Raw genomic sequence first — 22,749 nt, 5'->3', positions numbered from 1 at the left:
CTCTATTAACATTAATCCTAAAAATTATTGTTGAAATCAATGGCCAAAATGTGGCTGCTGAATTACTTGTCAATTTTACTGTATATGTTTGTCTTCTTCCCCTATAAAGAAAAATAACTGACCTCTTTAGCCTCCCTATTTGATAGGTATGAAGTTGTTCAGGAATTTTCCAATTAACTAAAGAAATAATTTTAATTGTACAAAGTTTAAGATGTCAGCCCTAGATTAGAAAGAGCAGGACAGAACTGGTTTTAAATTTTCTGTATTGTTGATTTGTTAGCCTTCAAAAGATCCAGAAGATGGCAGCACAATGATGTTCTCCCTCAATTTTGGAGAGAAAATATTTAAGTAGGAAAATCTGAAAATATAATGTTTTTTTTTTTCCAGTGATGAAAATATATGGATTGTTCCTTTTTTGTTTTCTCTTTTCTTACAGTGCAAGATCACAAGATGCAAGGCACTAAGGGATGAGGACAGAAACCCTCATAGAGGAGCAGGGGCTGGCGGGGAAGGACACCCAACAGGGAATTGAAGGACTCCCGCTTCAAATGACAGCCCTCTGAGCAAGTCCCTTATTCTCTAAATCTCCATTTTCTTTGTAGGTAAAATCATCTAGCAATGCCCCCCCCCCTCAAAAAAAAAAAAAAAAACATTGTGAAAGCTAAATGAGATAAAATATATAAATGTGGACAGCACACTGGGGCACTAAGAATGCAATTAGCATTCTGTTTCTAGTACTTTTGAAAATCCTTCTCCATGAGACATATCTACTGAAATATTTATGATGGAGTGACAATCCAATATATTGGATTTGCTTGTAAAGGCTTCTTTTAGAAGACTCAGAATACCAGGGAGATCAAGTTGACAAGACTCCTTGGTGACTTGGGATGGGTGGAGGGAGGGATGATGCACTTCCAGAAGTCCTGGCTTTTCAGCTTTGTTATGATGAGTGGGGTCCCTGGTGGAGTGCAGCTCTGGGATGAGTTCTCTTTTACCCAGTTTGGGATTCCTGTCAGGCAGGTGCCATTTTAGAAGGTCAAGTCAACAACGGTGGTGGGGTGGGGTGTAGCACGCATCAGGGAGTTGGGCTTACATGGATAACATTTACAGTCAGGAGACTGAGTCATGTCACCAAAGGAGTGAAGACATGGAGAAGGAACCTTAGGATAGGTGTTTAGAGACTGAGCAGCAATGTCCCCATCTGTATAACAGAATTGTCATAGGGCTTTTGGAAGGATTACACATGATTTTTGTACGTAAAAAATCTGTATGAGAGGCACCTGGGTGACTCAGTCGGTTAAGCAACCGACTCTTGATTTTGGCTCAGGTCACGATCTCAGGGTGGAGAGAGTCAGTGGTGAGTCTGCCTGAGATTCTCCTCCCTTCTCCCTCTGCCCCTCCCTCCCCTCAAATAAATAAATAATTCTTTAAAAAAAAAAAAAGGGTGGGGCACCTGGGTGGCTCAGTGGGTTAAAGCCTCTGCCTTCCGGTCAGGTCATGATCTCAGGGTCCTGGGATCAAGCCCCGCATCGGGCTCTCTGCTCAGCAGGGAGCCTGCTTCCTCCCCTCTCTTTCTGCCTTCCTCTCTGCCTACTTGTGATCTCTGTCTGTCAAATAAATAAATAAAATCTTAAAAAAAAAAAAAAAGGCAATACTGTGTGACACATAGTGGGTGTTCAGTAGCCATTAGTCCTCTTTGGTCCCTTCAGTTTCAGCAGATGACCTCTCCTCTTACTTCCCTGAGAAAAGCAGAAAACAAAGGTCATCAGGAGGCAGCTGCCGTCCCACCCTTAGATCTGCTTGTCAGTCTATCATACTTCCTTCCAGTGTCGTAAGATGACAAATTCCCTTTCCTCTTTAAAGTTCATTTTTCTCTACAGGCTGTCAGTTCCAACCCTCCCAGCCCTTCTGGGACATGGCCCCCCACTCCCCACCCAGTTCTGACATTCTCTTTTATACTTTCTATTTTTTCCCCTTTATCGCTTTTTCCTCTCAGTCTATAAGCATGAGTCCATGCCACCTTAAAAAAAAAAAAAAAAGTCTTCCTTCTTGCTTTTAGTGATTTGTCTATAGAAAGTGTTTGTCTATTTTTATGGTGCATATGAAATATCAAGGGATCCTGTTGAAGTGCAGGTTAGGTCTCAGTAGGTAGACTGAGGGTGCAGAGCTGAGATTCTGTTGGATGCTGACGCTCATGCCACTAGTCCACAGACCACACTTTGAGTAGCAAAGTCCTAGAACAGTGGTTCTCAACCGGGACTGTGTAGGGGAGCCACCTTGAGAATGTAAAGAATGCTCCGATCTGGGTGCCATGTCTTTCACAGGGACTGTGGGCTTGACATCAGGTCCAAATATCTCCCTAGATGATTCTGATATGCAAACAATATTGAAAATTCTTGCTTTCCAGGGGTGGAATTACGAGGAATTTTGAACAATATATATTCCCACAGTGTTTGAAATTTTTTCCAAATATTATGTTACCTTGGTTTTTTGGGGTTTTTTTGTTGTTGTTGTTTTTGGTTTTGTTTTTTTTTAAGAAGACAGGAAAGTGGATCAGAAGAAAAATAAAGAGGAAAAGGAAAAGGAAGGATGGGAAAAGGGAGGGGGGAGGGAGGAGGACAATAAAAAGAAAAGCCTTTCTTGTTTTTAAAAAGTTTTTTTTTTTTTTTTTTTTTTTTGAGAGAGAGAGAGAGAGCACAAGGCAGGGTAGTGGGGAGGGCAGGGGAAGGGCAGAGGCAGAAGGAGAAACAGACTCAGCCCTGAGTACAGGGACTGATCCCAGGACCCCAAGATCATGACCTGAGCCAAAGGCAAATAACCCACTGAGACACCCAGGCACCCCAGAAAAGCCTCTCTTGACCAAATAAGTAAAGTACTCCCCTTCTTGATCAAATTTCCTGAAGTGTCCACGTCTTGGCTTCCCGTTACCATCTTATTCCTGCTCAGCTTGGCTTCTGTGCCTTCATTTTCCCAAAACTGAACCGACCACAAGCACATGAGGCAAGGGCACATGGCCCAGTTCCGAGCCTACTGATCTTTTGAGGTATTTGACCGCGTTAGCCCAAGTTGTAAGAGACCCAAGGGACCTGAAGCGATATCCTGGCATTCACCATATTATGATTGTTTTCTTCTTTCTTATGGGCTCCAAGAGAAGAGCAGATTGTGAATGATTTTTTTTTTTTTATCTTGAAGCAAGGAAGAATGCTTAAAGACAGGGCGACAGCTGAAATATGCAATTCGTGCCAAGATCTTGTTTAAACAAAAAGAAAAAAAAAACCACCCTCCATGTTCAAAATGAATGTCCAGCCTAAAAGAGATAATTAAAATGACTCAACAAATTTCTCCCTCTGGGAAGTCGTCTCTCAGCACCATAGACAACGTTCGCCCGCTCGGTTTCTCGTGGAAGGGTTGGGAGAGGAGTAGGCATGTCCAAGAATGCACAGACATTTGGAAAAAAGAAGAAACATTTTTCATAAAGAACTTGTGCCAGCCAGTTCAAGTCCTTCGTGAGGCAAATGCTAAGATAGATTCAAATGCAAGGAAAGTCTGTGAAGCGAGAGAGAGAGAAGGGAGCAGGAGTGGGCGGGAAGGACCTCCCATGGCCATGCAGGTCTGACACCTGGAAGCCAAAGAGAAGAGGGAGAAGGACTGCGGCGGGGGGTGGGGGTGGGGGGGCAGAGGGGGAAAGCAGGGGGAGAGTACGTGGGGGTGTGAGCATCAGACCACCCTGCAGCTCAGAGAAGATGTCAGCCAGGCCAGTACAAAGCCCAGAGCAGAGGCAGCAGCCTGGAGTCCCCCCAGGGGAGGACCCTTCTCAAGCCCCAGTACCCTCCACCATGCTGAGTCACTGCCGGGCAGCCTGCCCGGGTGTGGTTTCCCGAATGCCCCAGTGGTTTCTCAAGAGAGCACAGCAGGATCCGCAGTGAAAGGAGAACTGAGCAGCACAGGCCAGGGCTGCCCAGGACTGAGACTCTATGGGCAATTATTTGTCTAGTTTTACATACCATTGGGGCAGAGTCAGGAAGCAGCCTAATAACCTTTTGACCCCTCTGGCAGTCTTCCTCTTCGTTTCGGAAATTCTCATCTCATTCCTTATCTTAAAAGCATCAAAAATAAGTCTAGTCTCAAAGCAAGGAAATGGGCCCTGATTTGATAAAATGCTCAAGACAGCTGTGCTGTCCTCTTGCAACACAACCCTCCACACCCATCTTGGCTCTTCTCTGTCCAGCCCTCCTCTTTGCACATCACTGATCCTCTGTCTGCCTAAGTGCTGCCCTTCCTCCCCTCGCATCCTGTCCCCATTACCCGGATTTCTGTCTGGAGGGGATGATGTTTGAAGGACTAATTAATATTGTTTTTCATTAATAGTATTTACTCCTCTCTTACCTCATTCCTTAACCCAATCCAATCATGGGAAGTGGGACAGACATTAAAGGCCCACAGTACTCAAATCTGTTTGGGTTGTAATGCTCAGCCTAGGGTCCAGAAGTGGGCCTGGGGAATTTACCAAGGACCGGGGATAGGAGACAAGGCCCATCTGGAGGGCAGACACAATCTCAGTATCTTGCTCTATTCTCCTTTCTCTCTGCTTTGGCCAACCCAGAGAAGTTTATCTGGTTTGCGAGGCCTAGAGACACAAAACGGTCAAATCAAGACCCAAGCCAAAAATCATCTGCATTAATCTATAGCAAAGTCACTCTGCCATTAGTGAAAGAATAATGTGATATAAACTGGTGACACTGGGAAAGAGGAAGAAAGGGCTGAGGCTTGAGGGGAAGTCCTAGCCATGGAGCAAAGAGAAAGAAGCACATTTTGAAAAATAAAAGGATGTGTTTTAAATTTAATCAGGTACAAAACTTGCAAACAAAATGGGAAGTTTCTAGGTATAGAAACCTATAGGTAGAACAGAACAGTCCTGATCTTAAATGTCTAAAACTTTTTACCTTATTATTGCCTCATTAAACCAGCTTTTTAGTGCCCAATTTTCTAACAGGAGATGAAAAATGAATGTAATGAGAATGATAATGAAGGGAAATCATCCCAGACTGAATTCCTGGTCCAGATGAAAATTTCTTTCTCTGAGCACCAGCAAACAGGTTTGCAGCCCAGGCCGGATCTGGGTTTTCAGAATGTGGCCCCAGGATCTTCTGCATCAGTGGTAGTCCCTGCAAAGAGGCCATTCCTGAGGCTTACTCCAGACTTACTAAATCAATCTCTAAGCAGAACCTTAATAATATGCAATTTTAACAACCGTCTCAGGGGATTTTTGTGCGAGCTCAGATTATACACTCACGGTTTCAGAATTTAAGGAAACTTGCCAAGAGGATGTGAAGAATGTTGACATCTTGCATTAAACTGTCTGTATTTCTATTATAGAATAGTTATTTTATTTAAATAAAAAGTATGTAAAATAAAATCTTCTCTTCCTTTCTTGTCTATTTCTGCATTCAAAATCCTCCCACCAATTTGGGTAATTATTGCCCCTTCCTGTCACTAAAATAATATATCCTATAAATAACAAAAAATTATGATTAAAGTTGTAGGAATGAACATGTGATGTGTGTTTTAGGGTTCCATCTAGTGACTTTATCTTCCTCTTCCTGGTCTCTCTCTGATATTCTTGATATTCTATGATATTTTGGCAAAATGCTGCTTCTCTCTTTCCTGGATGTGTGGCCACTCCTTTGGTGACGACACTTCCCAACCTCATTTACAGCTACATGTGGTCAGATGACCAAGTTTGAACCATGGAGTGTGATTGAAAGATATATGCAGTTTCCAGATCATTCCTAATTAAAGTCAGGCTGGTCTCTCTGGAATTTGGCTTTTCTCACATTCTATAAATTGCATCAAGGAAATGAGAGGGTGGCTTTAATTGTGCAGAAAAGGACAATGTCCAGAGAGATGGAAAAACAAGATGGAAGGAACTTAGTTCTTGATTAACCCTAATGAGAAGAGATGTTCTACCAGTTTAGACTGGCTGAATTGTTACATGAGGGAAAAATTAGCTCCCATATTAATTAAGCCATGAGATTTTTGCCTTCTCTTTGCTATAGCATCTCAGCCTTTACCCTAACCAACACTAAAAACTACCCTTGGCCAATTACCACTTAAAGCCACCCATTAAATCAGATTTCTGAATCTTTTTAGTCAGTGTCATGTTTATCCTGCCCAACAGACACTATGCTCACATGGACCCCCAAAGAGCAAATAAGAAGAGAGCTATACCTTACTCATGAGGAGGACTATAAAAAAAGTTCTAAGACATAAGGAAATGCAGAAGGTCACTATGCATGTAGGTAAAACCTAGATTTATGACGCTAGTATGATTTATAAGGCAACGTTTTCCCTATGGTGAGTCTCTGTATCCCACTGGAATATACTCCTTTCAAGCATCTCAACAAAGAGCACATTTTTTTCAATGCTTAAAAAAAAAGTAATGTTTATTTGGTTTCTTGTACAAAATATAAATTGATTTAAGGTGTTTAAGAAAGGATAAGTCATTGGATAGACTCCTAAATTTGCTAACAACAACAAAGAATTCAGGTACAAATTGAACGCTCTCAATTTAGTAAATAACACACCTAAAACAAGTAGTTCTGAGTTTTTGCATGTTTGACTAAAAACAATTGAACTTGTGCATTATATAAAGATGCCTATAAACTGTATTTCATGCCTTGAATTCAGACTTTCTTAAGATATCTGGAAAACCAGCATTTTATGCTGTTTATACTACCTGCCCCAACACTATTTAATTTTGCCACATTCAACCCTGATACAGACTCGAATATGTAACTGAGTGCTGCCTGTAAATATATTTACACAGAAAAAAAATATATGAAAATGTTATTAGTGAGTTAGAGGACTACATTGCCGGTTAGTTGGTTACTCTGAGTTATGAGATTACAGACTATTTTTATGTTCCTTTCTTCTTTGTCTATTTCTGCATTTTTGAAACTGTATAAATGGGCTTATAGTTTTATAATAAAGAGGAAACAGATTTATAGGATTTCACAACTGCAGCAGGATTTCTCTTTCTCTTTTCCTATCTTCTCAGTTCCTACTGCACTGCCTCACGCATAATATATGCTCAAGAAATAAACACAAGGGAAGGAAGAAAGGGGGAAAAAGGGAAGGAATAACGCAATGGGAAGGGAAAAATCTGCTAAGTGCCATCTGTTTGCCCATCCAGATTCACTCTCCACCCTACTTTGAACCCGAAGCCTGATCAACAAGAACCACCTAGGTGAGCTCCTTGTTCTCTGGTTTCTGGTTGGCTTTGGCCAAGGGAATGCACTATTTATTTATTTATTTAGCTATTTATCCCTGAGGCAGCTCCCTGTTGGTCACTGCAGCCTGCTGTCTCCCTCAACCAACCAGACCCAAGACCCTTCCCACACAGCTCTTCTGGTTGGGGAGAGCACTGCCCCCTCTATCCCTTCGGATCTTGGGGTGGCAATGTACCTCACTTTGACTAGATCCAGGGTGCTGTGCTCTCTTGCCCTGTTTTTACATCTTGTCCAGCCTTTTGTAAATAGTCTCTTTATGAGATGCTCCTCCAAGTCTCCAAACTGAATGTACCATCTATGTATTGCCAAGACCCAGGCTGATACAGAATCTGTTAGTGACAAAGAATCCAGCAAGTTCTGTCCTCCAGGAATGAATCTTAAAGATGGATTTAGAAAAACGTTTTTAAAAATATCACCAAGTATTGCTCATTTCAAAAATTTAAACACAAAAAGATTATTCTGGGGCACCTGGGTGGCTCAGTGGGTTAAAGCCTCTGCCTTCTGCTGAGGTCATGATCCCCGGGTCCTGGGATCAAGCCCCACATCGGGCTCTCTGCTCAGCAGGGAGCCTGCTTCCCTTCCTCTCTCTCTCTCTCTGGCTGCCTCTCTGCCTACCTGTGATCTCTGTCAAATTAAAAAAAAAAAAAAAAAGATTATTCTCATTGAGAAACTCCTGTTTTACACTGAAGATTTGGTAGTAATACACTAGGTATTATGCTTTTTCTCTTGGAAAGATATAGATAAAAATCTACATGCACAGTCCTTTCTCTCTTCATCCTTACAATGACTTTAGAGATTTAACACCCTGTAAATACTCAGTATAATTGTTTAAGACATGCATAAATAAAGGATGCCTATTGGAGTATGAGCATGTTCTCAGAAATTAGTTATTCCTTTTCAAAAATCATTTTTCATCTATTTATCAATATGATCTTTTTCCCTTGGCATCCTTGAAGGCGAAAAAATTTCTAACCCAGAAAAGACAACGTGGGGCTATTTTAGTACTTAAAATTAGTATTAATTTTATAAAAGTGTTAAATTAAAAAACCAGAGGTCTTAATCCAAATTACAAATCTTATTATTTTATTTCTACATCTAGTGAATTTTAACATTAACCTTTAAGTGGCCTTTTATTAATATTTGGTATCATTTATAAGCTTAATTAAACTTCATTTGAATATTTTAAATTTATTATATTCCTTTTACTTATGCTTGTAACTGGCAGATCTTACCCAAATGTTTAGGATAGTAATGAACCTAATAAAGTAAAATTGCAAATTTTGTGAATCTTAAGTTCTCTTAAACATTGCAGTGCTTTCTACAAGCTTTGTAACTCTAAAATCAAAAATTCAATTATGCATTTTAAGTTGAAATCATGAGGATATCAGATCTTTTAATAAACTAAATTACCTTAACTATTACAAATACTATATTTTTTCTAAGATTTTATTTCATTTATATATTTATTTATTTATTATTTGACAGAGAGAGACACAGTGAGAGAGGAAACACAAGCAGGGGGAGTAGGAGAGGGAGAAGCAGGCTGCCTGATAAGCAAAGAGCCCTATGGGGGGCTTGATCCCAGGGTCCTGGGATGGAGCCCTGAGCCAAAGGCAGCCACTTAACAACTTAGCCACATGGGCGTCCCTACAAATACTTCAAATATAAAACATACACAAATCATACCCAAGTAAATGCAAAATAATTCATCTCATTGGTTTTCAGCTCATTATTCCTGCATGTAAGGGTAAAATGAGAGAATTATAACATCCAAGCAAACTGGAGCTGTTATCACAGGTAAATAGATTATCTGCTTAGTGGCTGATAAGTGAACCAAAAAGTTTTCACTAAGACACCTCTGGAGCAGCAAACATCGAAAACCGTTTTTCTTGTAACACTGAGCTGTCTGAGCCTAATTTAATGGAGTCGTCTCAACAGCACCTTTCCTGGCAATCAGGTTATATATTACCTAATACTCAAGGCTGGGTTCAGTTAATTTATTTACTCCCTGATTCTATTCTTATTTCTTTTCATATTTTTTCTTTTGGTAGACACAATTCTTACAGATATTTTAATGATACCAGTTAAGCTGTGCATATCTTTTTTTTTTCTTTCTGTCATGTTAATGATAGGAATCTCTGACCACCTCTGCCATTCTTCTTCAGGTTACTGTATGATAGCAATGGCCTGGGTGAAGGATTTGTTTCACAGGTCTCTAGAGTAAGCACTTTAACGTTTTCCTCCCCTCTTGGGTGCTGCTCTTGGATTGTTTGTCTTAGCCTGTGAAGGACTGGTCCTACATGACTTGGGTTGAGTGGGCCTGGGCTGAGAAGGCTTGGATTGGGAGGCCTGGGGTGGGCATGGCTTGGGCTGAGTGGGTTTAGGTGGAGAGGGTTTAGCTTGGGAGGGCCAGGGTTGAGTGGGGATGGCTGGAAAGGGTTTAGTCTGGGATGGGCGGGGTTGAGTGGGTTTTGTGTGCGTGGGTTTGGGTGGAGAGGGCACAGGCTGGGCTTGGTTGACCTGAAGTGGCTTGGGCTGGTTGGATGTGAACTGGGAGCTGGGTGAACATTTGCTGTTGGACCTAGGATAGGATCCCATTTGGAAAGTTGGATTTGAAGACCCATCCTGTGCCTTCAGTTTGGCTCCTTGCTGAAAAGCAGGTCTTACAGGTGTTTGTATGGCTCTAGCTGATTGAAAGGCCTCGGGGTAAAGACCTTCAATATGGGATGTTGTTTTTATAAGATTCCCAGTTGCCCTAGTTGGCTGTGTTCTCTGGGCATAGGCTTGTTTAGGCTGTGGCTTCCCAACTGTTCCTGCTGGCTGCAAACCCAGGGAATGGAAGTGACCTTTGTGGGAGACCACTGCCCCAGATCTTTTCAAAGCTCCCATTGTTCTGTCCTCCTGTGGTCTCTTAGGCCAGGCCTGTACATGCTGAGACACAGGTCTTGTTTTATCCATGCAATATCCCCAAGAAGTTCTTGGAAATTTTATAAATCTTTCAGGTGAATAAAATCTCTGGGGTGGGAAGTACTGAGACCTAAAACTTTTACCTCGACCATGGCCCCTTGTTTTCTGAAAGGGCCAGGGACGGAACCACCTGGTCTTCTGCTCTGACCAAAAGTGGGAGCCCATAAGCCAGGGGGCTTTCAGATACACATGGTTAAAGTTACCTCCAATTCTGGTTGGTAGAGGATAGGAGTTTTCCTGAGAAGGCAGGAGTACTGGGGTGGGGTGGAAATTCTGAAAATTCCAGCTAGCCCCAGGCTCGCTTACAGGCATCTCAGCTGCGCTTTCAGATGAGCTTTCTGGCTGACTGTGTCTTTGTTGTCTCTCATCTTCAGCCAGGTTTTCACTAGAGGAACTGTGAATTCCCTGAACGTTCTCAAAGTCTTGATCTACCTGGATTCCCAACTCCCTGGCCAGGGAGCCCATCTCCTCCATGGTCACACATCTGAGGGAAGAGGACATCACTTCCTGCAGAGCAGCTTGAAGAGCCTCCATATTCTTCCCTCTCTCCCCAGCTTCCTCCTCCTCCCAAAACAGTAGCTGTGATGGCTTCAACTTTAGAATCCTCTGGAAAAGCTGAGCCTCTTCACTCTCCTGGGCCTGGGAACTGAGGACAAAGTACAATCTCTCAGTGGCAGCTTCTCCTAAAAACATTAGCAAGTCCCACTCCTTCTCACCTAGGTAGTCAGTGAAAAAAAACACAGCTGAGGAAATTTCCACCAAAAAACCAAACTGTGTCCAAAAATTTTCTAGGTCTCCACGGAGGTTGGCCAGAGCAACAGGCTTCTGGAAAAAACTAGGGTTTTCCTTTAGACAGTCTCGCTCAGGAAAATGCCACATTATCTCAACCAGGCCATCAGAGATTTGCCGGGGAAGCACTGGGACAGTAAAATCCTGATGGAGAAAGATTTTGTGTGATTTCAGTTGGGCAGGACCAAGCAATCTGTTGAGGATTCTGGACTTGGAGAAGCTACAGTACCCTAGGCGCACAAAGGAGATGACAGGCATCTTCGGAAACTTTTCTGTGTCCCCTGGAGGCCCTCCTGAAGACTGTGTTGACCACTTTTTCACAATGTCCTTCATGGCCCCTAGCATTAAGATGCTTTTATTGTTTTCTGCATCTGGCAGGAGCAGGGGAAGAGCAAACCCGCACTGATACATGTTTGACATGACTTCACGCTGCAAGGAGCTGTCTGAACAAAGCATAGAGGCACAAAGAACATCAAAGGGATGAATGGTTTGTACATCTCTGATTTCCAAATTCTCTACCCCAGTCACCAATTCCTCTTTGCCATCTTCACCCGGAACCCTGTGTCTGAGGACTGTATCTCTGGCTGTCACATCCAGAGCTTGAACTTTCATCAGGAAATTCCAAGCTAAGTCTCCGGGAGCCTCAGGTGTCCACATACATCCTCGATCTAAGGAGAATTGCTTAACAACATCCGGCAGAAGCTTTCTGCTCCTATCCATGTTTAAACATGATAGGACATCTTGAAACACGTTTTTTCTTTCTGTAGGGAAAAAGATACTCAGTGAATGTCACATTCAGAGTCAAGCTTCCTTCATGGAGTTCTAAAACTAAGTAAGTAATTGACATTTTCACTGTGAAAAGACAGAACAACACAAAGTGAAAGTTCCCTTTTGCCAATTCCACTTTCCTTCTAAGAGATGTCAAGGTGTTACATATGTTTGCTTCCCATCCTTATTCCATGCAAGTACATAAGTATGCATGCATAGAGAGAAATATATCATTTGGTTTGGTGGATATTATTTTATTTTTATATAAATGATATTATACTAAACAAGTGATTCTTCAAATTCTTTTCACTTAATTGTTTCTTTGCAAATTCTTCCAAATCAGTTTATACAGAGATTGACTTAATTCATTTTAACTAATCGATCATATTTCATGATTTAGATGGACCATTACTTATTTAACCATTATCTACAGATGATCATTTAGGTTTTCCAGTTTCTTGACTAATGTTTATATGCAGCAATGGAAAACACTGTTAATGCTTCATGATATACATGTGTGAGGAATTTCCTAGGTTGATAGTGATTTCTCTCTTAAATGTATCTCTTGCTAAAGTTTGGAAAAATGGAAGATTTTATTCCCATTAAACCTTTCTCAGAATTTATGAGTTGTACCTAATTTCTCCTAATCTCCCATTTTCTAATATGCCTCCTAACCACTTCTTGGGAATAGATATAGTGCTTAGTAGAAAAAGAAGACCACAGAGCATTTTCTACTCCTGGAAGATGGCAAACTAACATAAGACTCTTGGATCCCAGGGCGCCTGGGTGGCCCAACTGGTTAAGCCACTGCCTTTGGCTCAGGTCATGATCCCAGAGTCCTGGGATTGGGTCCCATATCTGGCTTCCCCTGCTCTACAGGGAGCTTCCTTCTCCCTCTCCCTCTGCCTTCCACTTCCCCTGCTTGTGTGCGTGCTGTCTCTCTGTCAAATAAATAAATAAAATCTTAAAAAAAAAAAAAAAGATTCTTGGATCCCCTATTAAAATAACCTGGAAGGGGGCACCTGGGCGGCTCAATCAGTTGAATATCTAACTCTTACTTTTGGCTCCGGTCATGATCTCATGGTTGTGAGCCCTGCATTGGGCTCTGTGCTCAGAGCAGTATCTACTTAAGATTCTCTCTCTCCCTCTCCCTCCACTTCTCTTCCCACTCTCTCTCCCTCTCTCTCTTTCTCTCTCTCTCAAATAAATAAATCTTTTTTAAAAATAGCCTGGAAGAAACAACAGAACTGAGCGAAAAATATGAATTTTAATAATTAACTAAGGTAACTCTGAGAAATCCTCGGGTAGTCTAAAAGTTGCTTGAATTGGAATATGTTTTGGGGAAAGAAGGTGAGGGAGGAGTTGAGGCTAGCAAAATGGGTTCCTAGAGGAGGCAGTGAGAAGACAGGTTGCAGGAAAATTTTTAGGTCCTGCTCTTGCCTATCAACTAGGCTGACTTTGGACAACAATCCACTATTTCTTCAGCACAAAAACCAGTAATCACACAGCCCAGGCCAAGATGTCTAGAATTGATAAGGTTATAAGAGTCTTACAATGGAGCTCATTTGGGATACCACCAAGAAGCAACAGAGTAAATCTTATACACAGCAACAATGATACAATCAATAAGGACAGAGCTGGATAAAAAGAAAAACAAAAATTTAAGAAGCAATAATATCTAGAACCCAATACATGTTTTGTTTTGTTTTTTTTTTAAGATTTTATTTATTTGTCAGAGAGAGAGAGAGAGAGAGAGCATGTGCACAAGCAGGCGGGACGGCAGGCAGAGGGAGAAGTAGACTGCTCGCTGAGCAGGGAACCCGATGCAGGACTCAATCCCAGGACCCTGGGATCATGACCTGAGCCGAAGGCAGACACTTAGCCAGCTGAGCCGCTCATGCCTTCCAAGAACCTAATACATTTTTATAAATTTAAAACTCATGAAAATAGCCCAGCTGAAGCAAAAGAAATGATCGAGAGATTTTAGCTGCCACCCACTGAAAGGAGAATTTTGAATTTGAGTCCAGTTAGGTTAACTGGAAACTAGAACAGATTTAAAAAATGAAGATTCTTTGAAGATATTTAACAAACTAGAGAGGTGCTGGGGGGTTTAGTCACCTGGGTTAAGCATCTCTTTTCTTGACCTGTTTTGCTAAAGGTGTTACGTTGATTGCAAAAAACAGCCCCAATTAATGGCTTTCTGGATATATTTTGGCTTTCTGCAATATTGCTTTGTAAGAAGTGGTATCTATTTTTTCCTAGTCCTTGAATTTGCACTGTCTTTGTGACATACTTTGACCAACAGAACGTGGCAGAAAGATGGTGTTATGGGTTGAATTATGTCTACTCTCCACCCCCAACCCTGAAAAACAAAAACAAAAACAAAACTGTGTTAAGTCTCTCGTACCTCAGACTCAGATTGTGGCCTTATCTGTAAATAAAATCTTTACAGAGGTCAAGTTAAAAAGAGGTTGTTAGGGTGGGCCCCATCCAATAAGACCGGTATCCTTACAAAAAGGGGAATTTTGAAAACAGAGACATGCACAGAGGGAAAATGATCTGAAGACCCATAGAGAGAAGATGGTCGGTCATCTACAAGCCAGGGCAACTGAGGCTACCAGAAACTAGGGAGAGAAGACTGGGAACAGCACTTTGCCTAATGCCTGCTGAGACAGTGTGACCCTGCTAACACATTGGTTTCAGACCTCTGGCCTCCATAATCGAGAGAAAGTAAATCTCCCATTGTCCTAAGCCACCCTTTTTAGTACTTTGGTGAGCCCTAGGAAGCTAATACAGTTGCGATGGTAGTTCTAAGGCTCTTCCTCTCTCTGTCTCTCTTTCTCTCTCTCCCTCTCTTTCTTGCCTTCTCTCTCTTATACTCCTCTGTCCTCACCATGAGACTATGCCCCATCTAGTCTGAGAAGTCCAGACTAGCCTGCCATGAGATGACAGACAAGTCTATCACCAGCTGACCACAGACACATAAATAAACCCAGGAAAGACCAGAAGAACTGCCTAGCCAACTGCAGACACTCTTATTGTTTTGATAAGCTCTGTTATGCAGCGCGACTGTTGCAATAAATAAATGATACAGAAAACAAGATCATACCAACAAACAATAACATGCAAGAAACGCATCATAATATTAGAATATTACCTATGGAGGAACGGAGAATGAAGAAAAAATGGAATAAACAGACAAAAGTGGTTTGTTACAGAATAATGATGATACTATGTAATGAATAATTAAGTCAAACCTATACAATAAGTGAAATGTGTAAATAAATAAAAACTAAGAAGGACGCCTAAAAATGATAATGGGCTGGGAAGGTAAGGGGGTGGGACAAGATTTGAGTTGTGGGTTAAATTATGTACCCCTCAAATTCATATGTTGAAATCCTAACCCCCAGTACCTCAGGATGTGATGTTATTTGGAAACAGGGTCACTGCAGGTATAATTAGTTAAGACGAGGTCATTAGGGTGGGCCCTAATCCAATATGACTAATGTCCTTATTAAAGGGGGAAATTTGGACCTAGAGAAATGCACTCAGGGAGACAACTGTGTGAAGATGAAGGCAGATGAGAGGGATATTTTTACAAGCCAAAGAATGCCAAAGATTTCCAGCAAACCACCAGAAACCAGGAACAGATTCTCCTTTACAGGCTTCAGAAGTAACCAACCTTATAGACACTTTGATTTCTGCCTTTAGCCTCTAAACTGAGATAAGACATTTCTGTTGTTTATTATTTACATTCCCCCATTTGGGGTACTTAGCTAGCAAACTAATAAAAGGTCTGATGAGGTGGACATTACTCCTCTCCTATCTAGAACGAGGGTGCATCCCCAGGATTTGAAATGAATGGGAGATAAGAGTTACTTTTCCCTCCTCTACTCAGAACTTGGGGATATTTATTTTCATAAACAATATCTCTTCAAATGAAGCATTTCTCAGTTTTCAAGTTTTCATTCAGAAATATTCCAATTAAAGATACTGATATAATTTTCCCTTACTAAGATGGCAATTTATGACCAGATCAAGCCAAGTAACAGTATTTGGGGATCTTATCCATTCATCACAGGCTCCTCTCTGATAGTCACTTCAGTAGTTAGGACCATAACCTCCATATGCCATTGGTCACAAAGGCACTAAAATGACTTAAGAGGCTTAATTTGAACAATAGAAGGTAACACCTAAAATTAGTGGTTAGCAGCTTCTTTTATGCATCACAGGAGTTGACTGCAGAAACCTATGAGCTGGGGCGCCTGGGTGGCTCAGTGGGTTAAGCCTCTGCCTTCTGCTCAGGTCATGATCCCAGGGTCCTGGGATCGAGCCCCGCATCGAGCTCTCTGCTCAGCGGGGAGCCTGCTTCCTCCTCTCTCTCTGCCTACTTGTGATCTCTGTCTGTCAAATAAATAAATAAAATCTTTAAAAAAAAATAAACCTATAAGCTGACAATCAGTATTTATTTTTGCTTATACTGTCCACCATTGTGTAGGTCCTGAGTCTTCCTCTCTGTCAACACCCACCTCTAAGGAAATTCCAGGTTAGGAAGGCATAAAGAATCTGAGTAGCAGCTTTTCTGCTGACGTCTAGTGTCTTTCTTCACCCCTTCTCCCCATTATGGAATGGAATAAGTTGTTGCCCAACTATCACATATCATTCCCATACCTTCACTCCTTTTCTCCTCCTCCTCCTCCTCTTCCTCCTCTTCCTCCTCATCCTCCTCCAACGAAATGCCAGTTTCTGAATCCTCATAGCTCTGTTCTTCCTCAGAGAAGTGCAGGGTTTCTGAATATGTCCAGCCCTCTTCGCCATCATAAACACTGTGCTCTGAGTGATTATAATCCTTTTCTTCCACAGCGGGCTCTGCATCTTCCGAGTACCCAAGGGATTCTAGATATCCCTCTCTTCCTAAGTACAAAGAATCATCTGGCTTCTCATATCTCTGTCCATCCTGTAAATAAACAATAGTTGCTGGAATTTCATATTCGGGGTTCTCAACTGAATGTGGTGATATGACTTTGGGCGTGTTGTATTCCTTCTCATCTTTGCTGGAGGTCCAAGCAGTTTCTTTATGACTTCTTTTCTTCTCCCCAAAGGATTCAGAGATTCCCATATCCAGATGTTCTTTCTCTGTGAAGGATACTGTGATCTCAGGATTCTCAGGCTGTTTCTCTCCAGAGGAAAAAAAATCTGAATTCTTGTTTATCCCTATAGGTTGAAGAGGTTGTATATTCTCATGCTTTAAAAATTCTGAAAAAAACAAGACAGTTGGGAGGGAGGTTGTTTCATTTTTCCAAATTAACAAGAATAAATCTTATAATAACTTGAGTTTCCAAGACCTCAAAGCATCATCTTTCTTCTTTATTTCAAAACTGGAGGATATGAATACCTAGCATCTCTCACATAAATAACAAGTCACCAGCCATTCTTTCTCTCACTGGGAAAAAAAATAAAATAAAATCATGTTCCTACCTTGCTCAAAAGTTTGAGTTCTTTGTAGAAAACTCGAAGAGTACATGAATGAAACAGAAAATGTGAATCCTATGAACAGTGCTTAGTTGTGGTTTTACTGTGACCCAAAACCACCTCAGATTTCCTAGAGCCATTGCTAATGAAATCGGATCCTAATCATTTCTAATCAGGAAACAAATAGTTCTAATTTGGAATAGTAAGTCCTAGAAATAATAGTATCTATTTCTCTAAGCATATTGTTCTTGTCCTACAGTAGAGATCATTAACATTAACTTTTTATCTGAGCCTCTACCTCTCTAATATCTCTTAAAATGATCTTTAATATTTTTTAGACTTTCAGAAAAAGGAGCTATACCTGCCTCTAGTGGTAATCTACAAAATTGCTAAACAATCCATTCTGGAAGAAATACTCCTTCATCTGCCACAAAATATTTTTAAACATTGAGGAATTAGCATTTGAGGGGCACCTGAGTGGCTTAGTCGGTTAAGTGTCTGCCTTCAGCTCAGGTCATGATCCCAAGGTCCTGGGAAAGAGCCCCACATCGGAAACCTACTTCTCCCTCTCCCATTCCCCCTGCTCCTATTCTCTCTCTCTCTCTCACTTGCTCTCTGTCAAATAAATAAATAAAATCTTCAGGGATGCCTGGGTGGCTCAGAGGGTTAAAGTCTCTGCCTTCAGCTCAGGTCATGATCCCAGGGTCCTGGGATCGAGCCCAGCATGGAGCCCAGCATGGGCTCTCTGCTCAGTGGGGAGCCTGCTTCCTCCTCTCTCTCAGGTGTCTGCCTCTCAGCCTACTTGTGATCTCCGTGAGTCAAATAAATAAATAAAATCTTTAAATAAATAAATAAAATCAATCTTAGGAAAAAATAAGAATTAGCATTTGAACTGCTCCAGAAAAGCAGGCTTCTGCTGGCATTCTTATCACAGAAAAAAATGAAGTTATTGATCCACCATGTATCATTCTTCTGCCATTTCCGAAATGGTTATACTAAGTGAAAGATGCAGCACTTGGCCTTGGGGTTGTTAAATATCCATGAAGTTACTTACTGAATAGTAAGCAGTTTATACTAGCACTAAAAAATCCCTGCAAATTTTAGATACAGTTTCAATAAAAAATTATCAATCCCTTAAGCCAATAAGACACATTCCTCCCTACTTTTAAATTCTGGGACACTTTTATCCTCTATCATATTTCAGTGAAAATTATCTCCCAGAGATAGACAAATGAAAACAAAAGGCAATTATTTTCTTTTTTCAGGAAATCTGCCTTGTCCCTCCCACCCCCCCCCCCAAAAAAGTATAGAAATCCAACTTACCATGCTCTAAGCCCCAAATGGTAGCTGACTCTGGAAAAGTACTAAGTAAACACTTGAGAAAATGCTGACAGCACACCTCTCCCTTTTTCTGTACCAAAATTAACAGCTTTCGACTTTTCTTCAGGGGATCTGTAATATTCTCCAGAGTCTCATACTCTTCCTCAGAAACCAGCCTCCGAGAGGTTAATGTGTCTAAGACAGAATCAGGATCTTGTTGGAGGATTTCAAGCAACTTTTTCCGTTCTCTTTCTATGAGCTCAGAAGGAACACTCCCCGCAGCCATTCTTCTTCCGTCCTCTAGACCTCTAGACCAGGAAATGGATTATGAAACTGTTTCAATAGTAAATAAATACAGGTTTAAAAAAAAAAATGGCAGGGGCGCCTGGGTGGCTCAGTGGGTTAAGGCCTCTGTCTTCTGCTCAGGTTTTGGTCTCAGGGTCCTCGGATTACGCTCCGGATTACCCTCGGCAGACCAGACGGGGCTCTCTGCTCAGCAGGGAGCCTGCTTCCTCTTCTCTCTCTGCCTGCCTCTCTGCCTACTTGTGAACGCACTCTCTCTCTCTCTCTGTCAAATAAATAAATAACATCTTTAAAAAAATGGCAAAGAGTAAACAGGTCAAAGATGCCTAGCATTGAAGAGAGTGGATAAAAACAAGCCAAGACAGTGTGGAAATCTAGCCCTGAGCCCACTGGCCTGGCTCCCTATAGATTATCTATCTACTCTTTTGATGACTTGAGTCAGTCTCATCTTGACTCAGGCCCCGAATCAATTCCCCTGAGAAGTCTCTTGAACTTCAGTCTGGACTCGGTGTTCTGAGCTCTACTTGTGATAAGAACGTGAACTGATTAACTCTTTCTGAAGAGAAATCTAGCAATAGGCAGCAATAAATAATAAATAAATAAATGCAGATAGATAAAAATACAAATTTACACCATTCAACCCAGCAATTTCACTTCTAGGTAATTATCTTAAGGAAATAATCAGACAAATGTCCAAAGATAAATGGGCAAGAATCTGCATGATGTCGTTTATAATAGCAGAAAGTTTTAAATAACTAAGATTTTCACGAATTGGGGATTTGTGGAATAAATGTTGATATATCAACAGTAAAACAAAAAAGAATAGTTTAAAAGGATGAAGCAGGGTGCCTGGCTGGCTCAGTCAGTGGAGCATGAGACTCTTGATCTCAGGGTCACGAGCTCGACCCCCACATTAGGGTAGAGTTTACTTAAAAAAAAAAGAAAGAAAGAAATAAAAGGATGAAGTAAGCCTATGTATATTAACAACTAGTGATATCCATGATATATTGTTATGAAAGACAAAGTTACAGATCTTATTCTGTTTTAAAAATTAAAATGTGTATAATGCACATATATAAAATGTATATAGCGATATATATTTACAAGAAGACAGGAGAGAGACTCCCCAATTATAGCACTGGTTATCTTTGGGGATATGATTACAGAGGGATTCATACTTTCTACTTTAAACACTACTGCATACTTAATAGTTTACACTTTTTGTTTCTCTTAACTTTAATTTTTATTTATTCCTTAGATTTTTTTTTTTTTTTTGAGAGTGTGAGTGCATATGCATGCGTGCATGGGGGTGAGGTAGACAAGCAGATTCCATGCTGACAACAGAGCCCTACCCAGGGCTTGATCTCACGACCCTGAGATCGAAACCCGAGCTAAAACCAAGAGTAGGACACTTAACTGACTGAGCTACCCAGGCACCCCTGAATTTTTTCTTAAACCATCTAGTTAGTCTTTTTTTTTTTTTTTTAAGATTTATTTATTTATTTGAGAAAGAGCACATGAGTGGCAGGGGCAGAGGAGGATCCCAGGCAGACTCCACACTGAGCATAGAGCTGGACACAGGCCGTCTCCCATGACACCAAGATCATGACCTGAGCAGAAACCAAGTCATGCTTAACTGATTGAGCCACTCAAGTACTCCTAGCTGGTCTTTATTTACAGTCCCATAGTTCGCAAGAACCTGAAAACAATCTAAATAACTATCAACAGGCTCCTAGATGAATAAACTATAGTATTTCATGGAACAGTATACACCGTTCAAAAAGAATGAACTTCAGTGACCCACAATATAATCATAAAAATATAAAACAAAAACTTCAAGTCCCAAAAGATTATGTACAGCATGATACGCTTTTTAAAAGTTGAATGTAACTTAAATACATACACATGCATACACACATTTTAGGAGTGTGGAGTCATTAAAATTATATAAAGTGTGGGTGCCTGGATGTCTCAGTCAGTAGAGCATGCAACTCTTGATCTCAGGGTTGTAAGTTTGAGCCCCACATTGGATGTCGAGATTACTTAAAAAATAAAATTTTTAAAAATGATATAAAATGAGAAGTAAGGAAATTATGAATATGAGGTTAAGAAAGATGGTTACCTAGGTTCAGGAAAGGTTGGGGATAAGATGGGATAAAAGGACAGGAAGATCGTGGAGTTAGACATAGGCTATAATCCAGGGATGAGTTTATAGGTCTTTACTATATTATTAAAGGTAATTAAATATGTAAATAAGGGCAGGGACCAATGCTGCATGGACCGATGTTGAGATGTATTAAGAATCAAGGATAATGATGAATTCATCTCTGCTGTTTCTGAGGTTGAAAAAATATTAAGGAAGTCTTTATATAATACTAAAATTAATTTTAGGTAAGAGTTTTAACTAAATGCATCTCAAAACGGAGGCAGAAGGGTAGGATAGGAGATTCTTACTGGATCTGAAGGGACAAGGAGACAGAAAGCCAAGGAATGACAGGCTCTAGAAGCTGGAAAAGGTGACAACAGATCTTCCAGAGCCTCTAAGAATATAATGCAGCCCTGACCACATTTTTTATTTGAGCCCAGTGAGACCAGTCTCAGACTTCTGACCAGAACTGTAATGTGTGTTTTAATTGTGGTTAGGAACACTTAACTAGAGATCTTCTCTCTTACCAGATTTTAAGTGTTCATACACAGTATTGTTAACTATAGGCACAATGAAGTCCAACAGATCCCTAGAATTTATTCCTCTTGAGTAGATAAAATTTTTTAAAAAGCAGTATAGCTTGTTTTAAGCCACTAAGTTTGTGGTAACTTGATAGAAAAGCAGTAAGAAACTAATACATCATCTAATCCAGAAAGCCCCTCGAATTACAGTTTGGATCCAAGCACTGGCAGGTTGGCCTCCTCTTAATCCTCTATCTACCGCTTCCATGAGGACAGGGACTGTCCTGTAAACCCCTGATTCCTAGAGTTCATTTTGTTCCGCCACCGGCTACTCCGTCACCTTTGCTAATATTTCACATGTGACAGGTAAAGAATTCTCCGTTTACATAGAAGGTAAGCACATTACACGGCTATTTGGGATCTTTCTCCCTATGAACTCTTTAATGTTTGGATTTTTTGCTGTTTTGCGAGGGTGGGGGCGTTGCTCGGTGAAAGGTTATGATCGGATCACCGTCTATCAAGGAGATCTGGAAACCGTCAATTTAGACCCTACTTAAGAAGGGTTTATGTACAGACTTCCAGGCCCTAACAAAAGGGGCCGAATCGGATTTCCTCACGGGGGGCCATGGAGAGGGAGGCAGAAAACTGTATCCGAAGATTCCACGTGTGATATAGCATACTTAAATTTTAGATCAAAACATATACCTCTAAACAACTACAGTTAGAAAAAAAAAAAAAAAAACATGATTCGCCTTTCTATTTGAGATCTGGAGGCCACCTCCTCAGAGGCCGGGTCGGTGCCTCCGTACCGCCTGCGACCTCTTCGAGAACCAGCGTCTGCCAAAAGCTTCTAGCCAGGGTGAGGAGGGAGCTGGAGGAGCCCGTTTCTCCCAGATCGGGATTCCAGTTCCATCCCGAATCCTCCACCACCGCCGGGAGCGCGGACTCGTGCCCCAGGCTCCCCACCGGCTTGGCTTAATGACCGAAATCCGCGATGTAGCCACAGATCTAAGAACTCAAAGAGGCAGGAAAGCAGGAGAGGAATCACAGAAAATCAACTTGCGGCGTCTAGGCAGCTCTCGCGCAAGGAGGGTCGGCCGAAAATACGCCCATTGGGACTCCAAGAAGCTGTGAGCTCTCCCGTCCGCCGAGCGCGGAAATCCCTATTGAGCCT

General features: G+C 41.3%; 1 protein-coding gene across 3 annotated transcripts; it reads right to left on the bottom strand.

Moving 5' to 3' along the window:
* Positions 1 to 7,989: 7,989 nt before the first annotated feature.
* CARD6 (caspase recruitment domain family member 6) lies at positions 7,990 to 22,733 on the bottom strand. 3 transcript variants are annotated; one of them, XM_047730117.1, is made up of 4 exons: positions 20,871 to 22,733; positions 18,609 to 18,905; positions 16,485 to 17,069; positions 7,990 to 11,806 (listed from the first exon to the last, which is right to left on the bottom strand). In XM_047730117.1, the coding sequence occupies exons 2-4, from the start codon at positions 18,889 to 18,891 to the stop codon at positions 9,519 to 9,521; spliced, it is 3,156 nt and encodes a 1,051-aa protein (XP_047586073.1). In that variant the 5' UTR covers positions 18,892 to 18,905; positions 20,871 to 22,733; the 3' UTR covers positions 7,990 to 9,518. The 3 variants fall into 3 exon arrangements, with proteins under 3 accessions (XP_047586073.1, XP_047586074.1, XP_047586075.1); XM_047730118.1 differs by having other exon boundaries at positions 22,281 to 22,733; XM_047730119.1 differs by lacking the exon at positions 20,871 to 22,733 and having other exon boundaries at positions 7,990 to 9,700; positions 9,746 to 11,806; positions 18,609 to 20,242.
* Between the last annotated feature and the right edge of the window lie 16 nt (positions 22,734 to 22,749).

Source organism: Lutra lutra, chromosome 5 (genome assembly GCF_902655055.1).
Source record: "Lutra lutra chromosome 5, mLutLut1.2, whole genome shotgun sequence".
Lineage (NCBI taxonomy): Eukaryota > Metazoa > Chordata > Mammalia > Carnivora > Mustelidae > Lutra > Lutra lutra.
This window is presented reverse-complemented; position numbering and strand designations above follow the sequence as displayed.

Excerpts from the sequence above, each read along its gene's own strand:
- CARD6 (XM_047730117.1), bottom strand. The coding sequence starts at position 18,891 with ATGGCTGCGGGGAGTGTTCCTTCTGAGCTCATAGAAAGAGAACGGAAA. Across the intron at positions 17,070-18,608 it reads CATTTGGGGCTTAGAGCATG|AATTTTTAAAGCATGAGAAT; the intron begins GTAAGTTGGATT and ends TGTTTTTTTCAG. Across the intron at positions 11,807-16,484 it reads GGAGGAGAAAAGGAGTGAAG|AAAGAAAAAACGTGTTTCAA; the intron begins GTATGGGAATGA and ends TTTTCCCTACAG.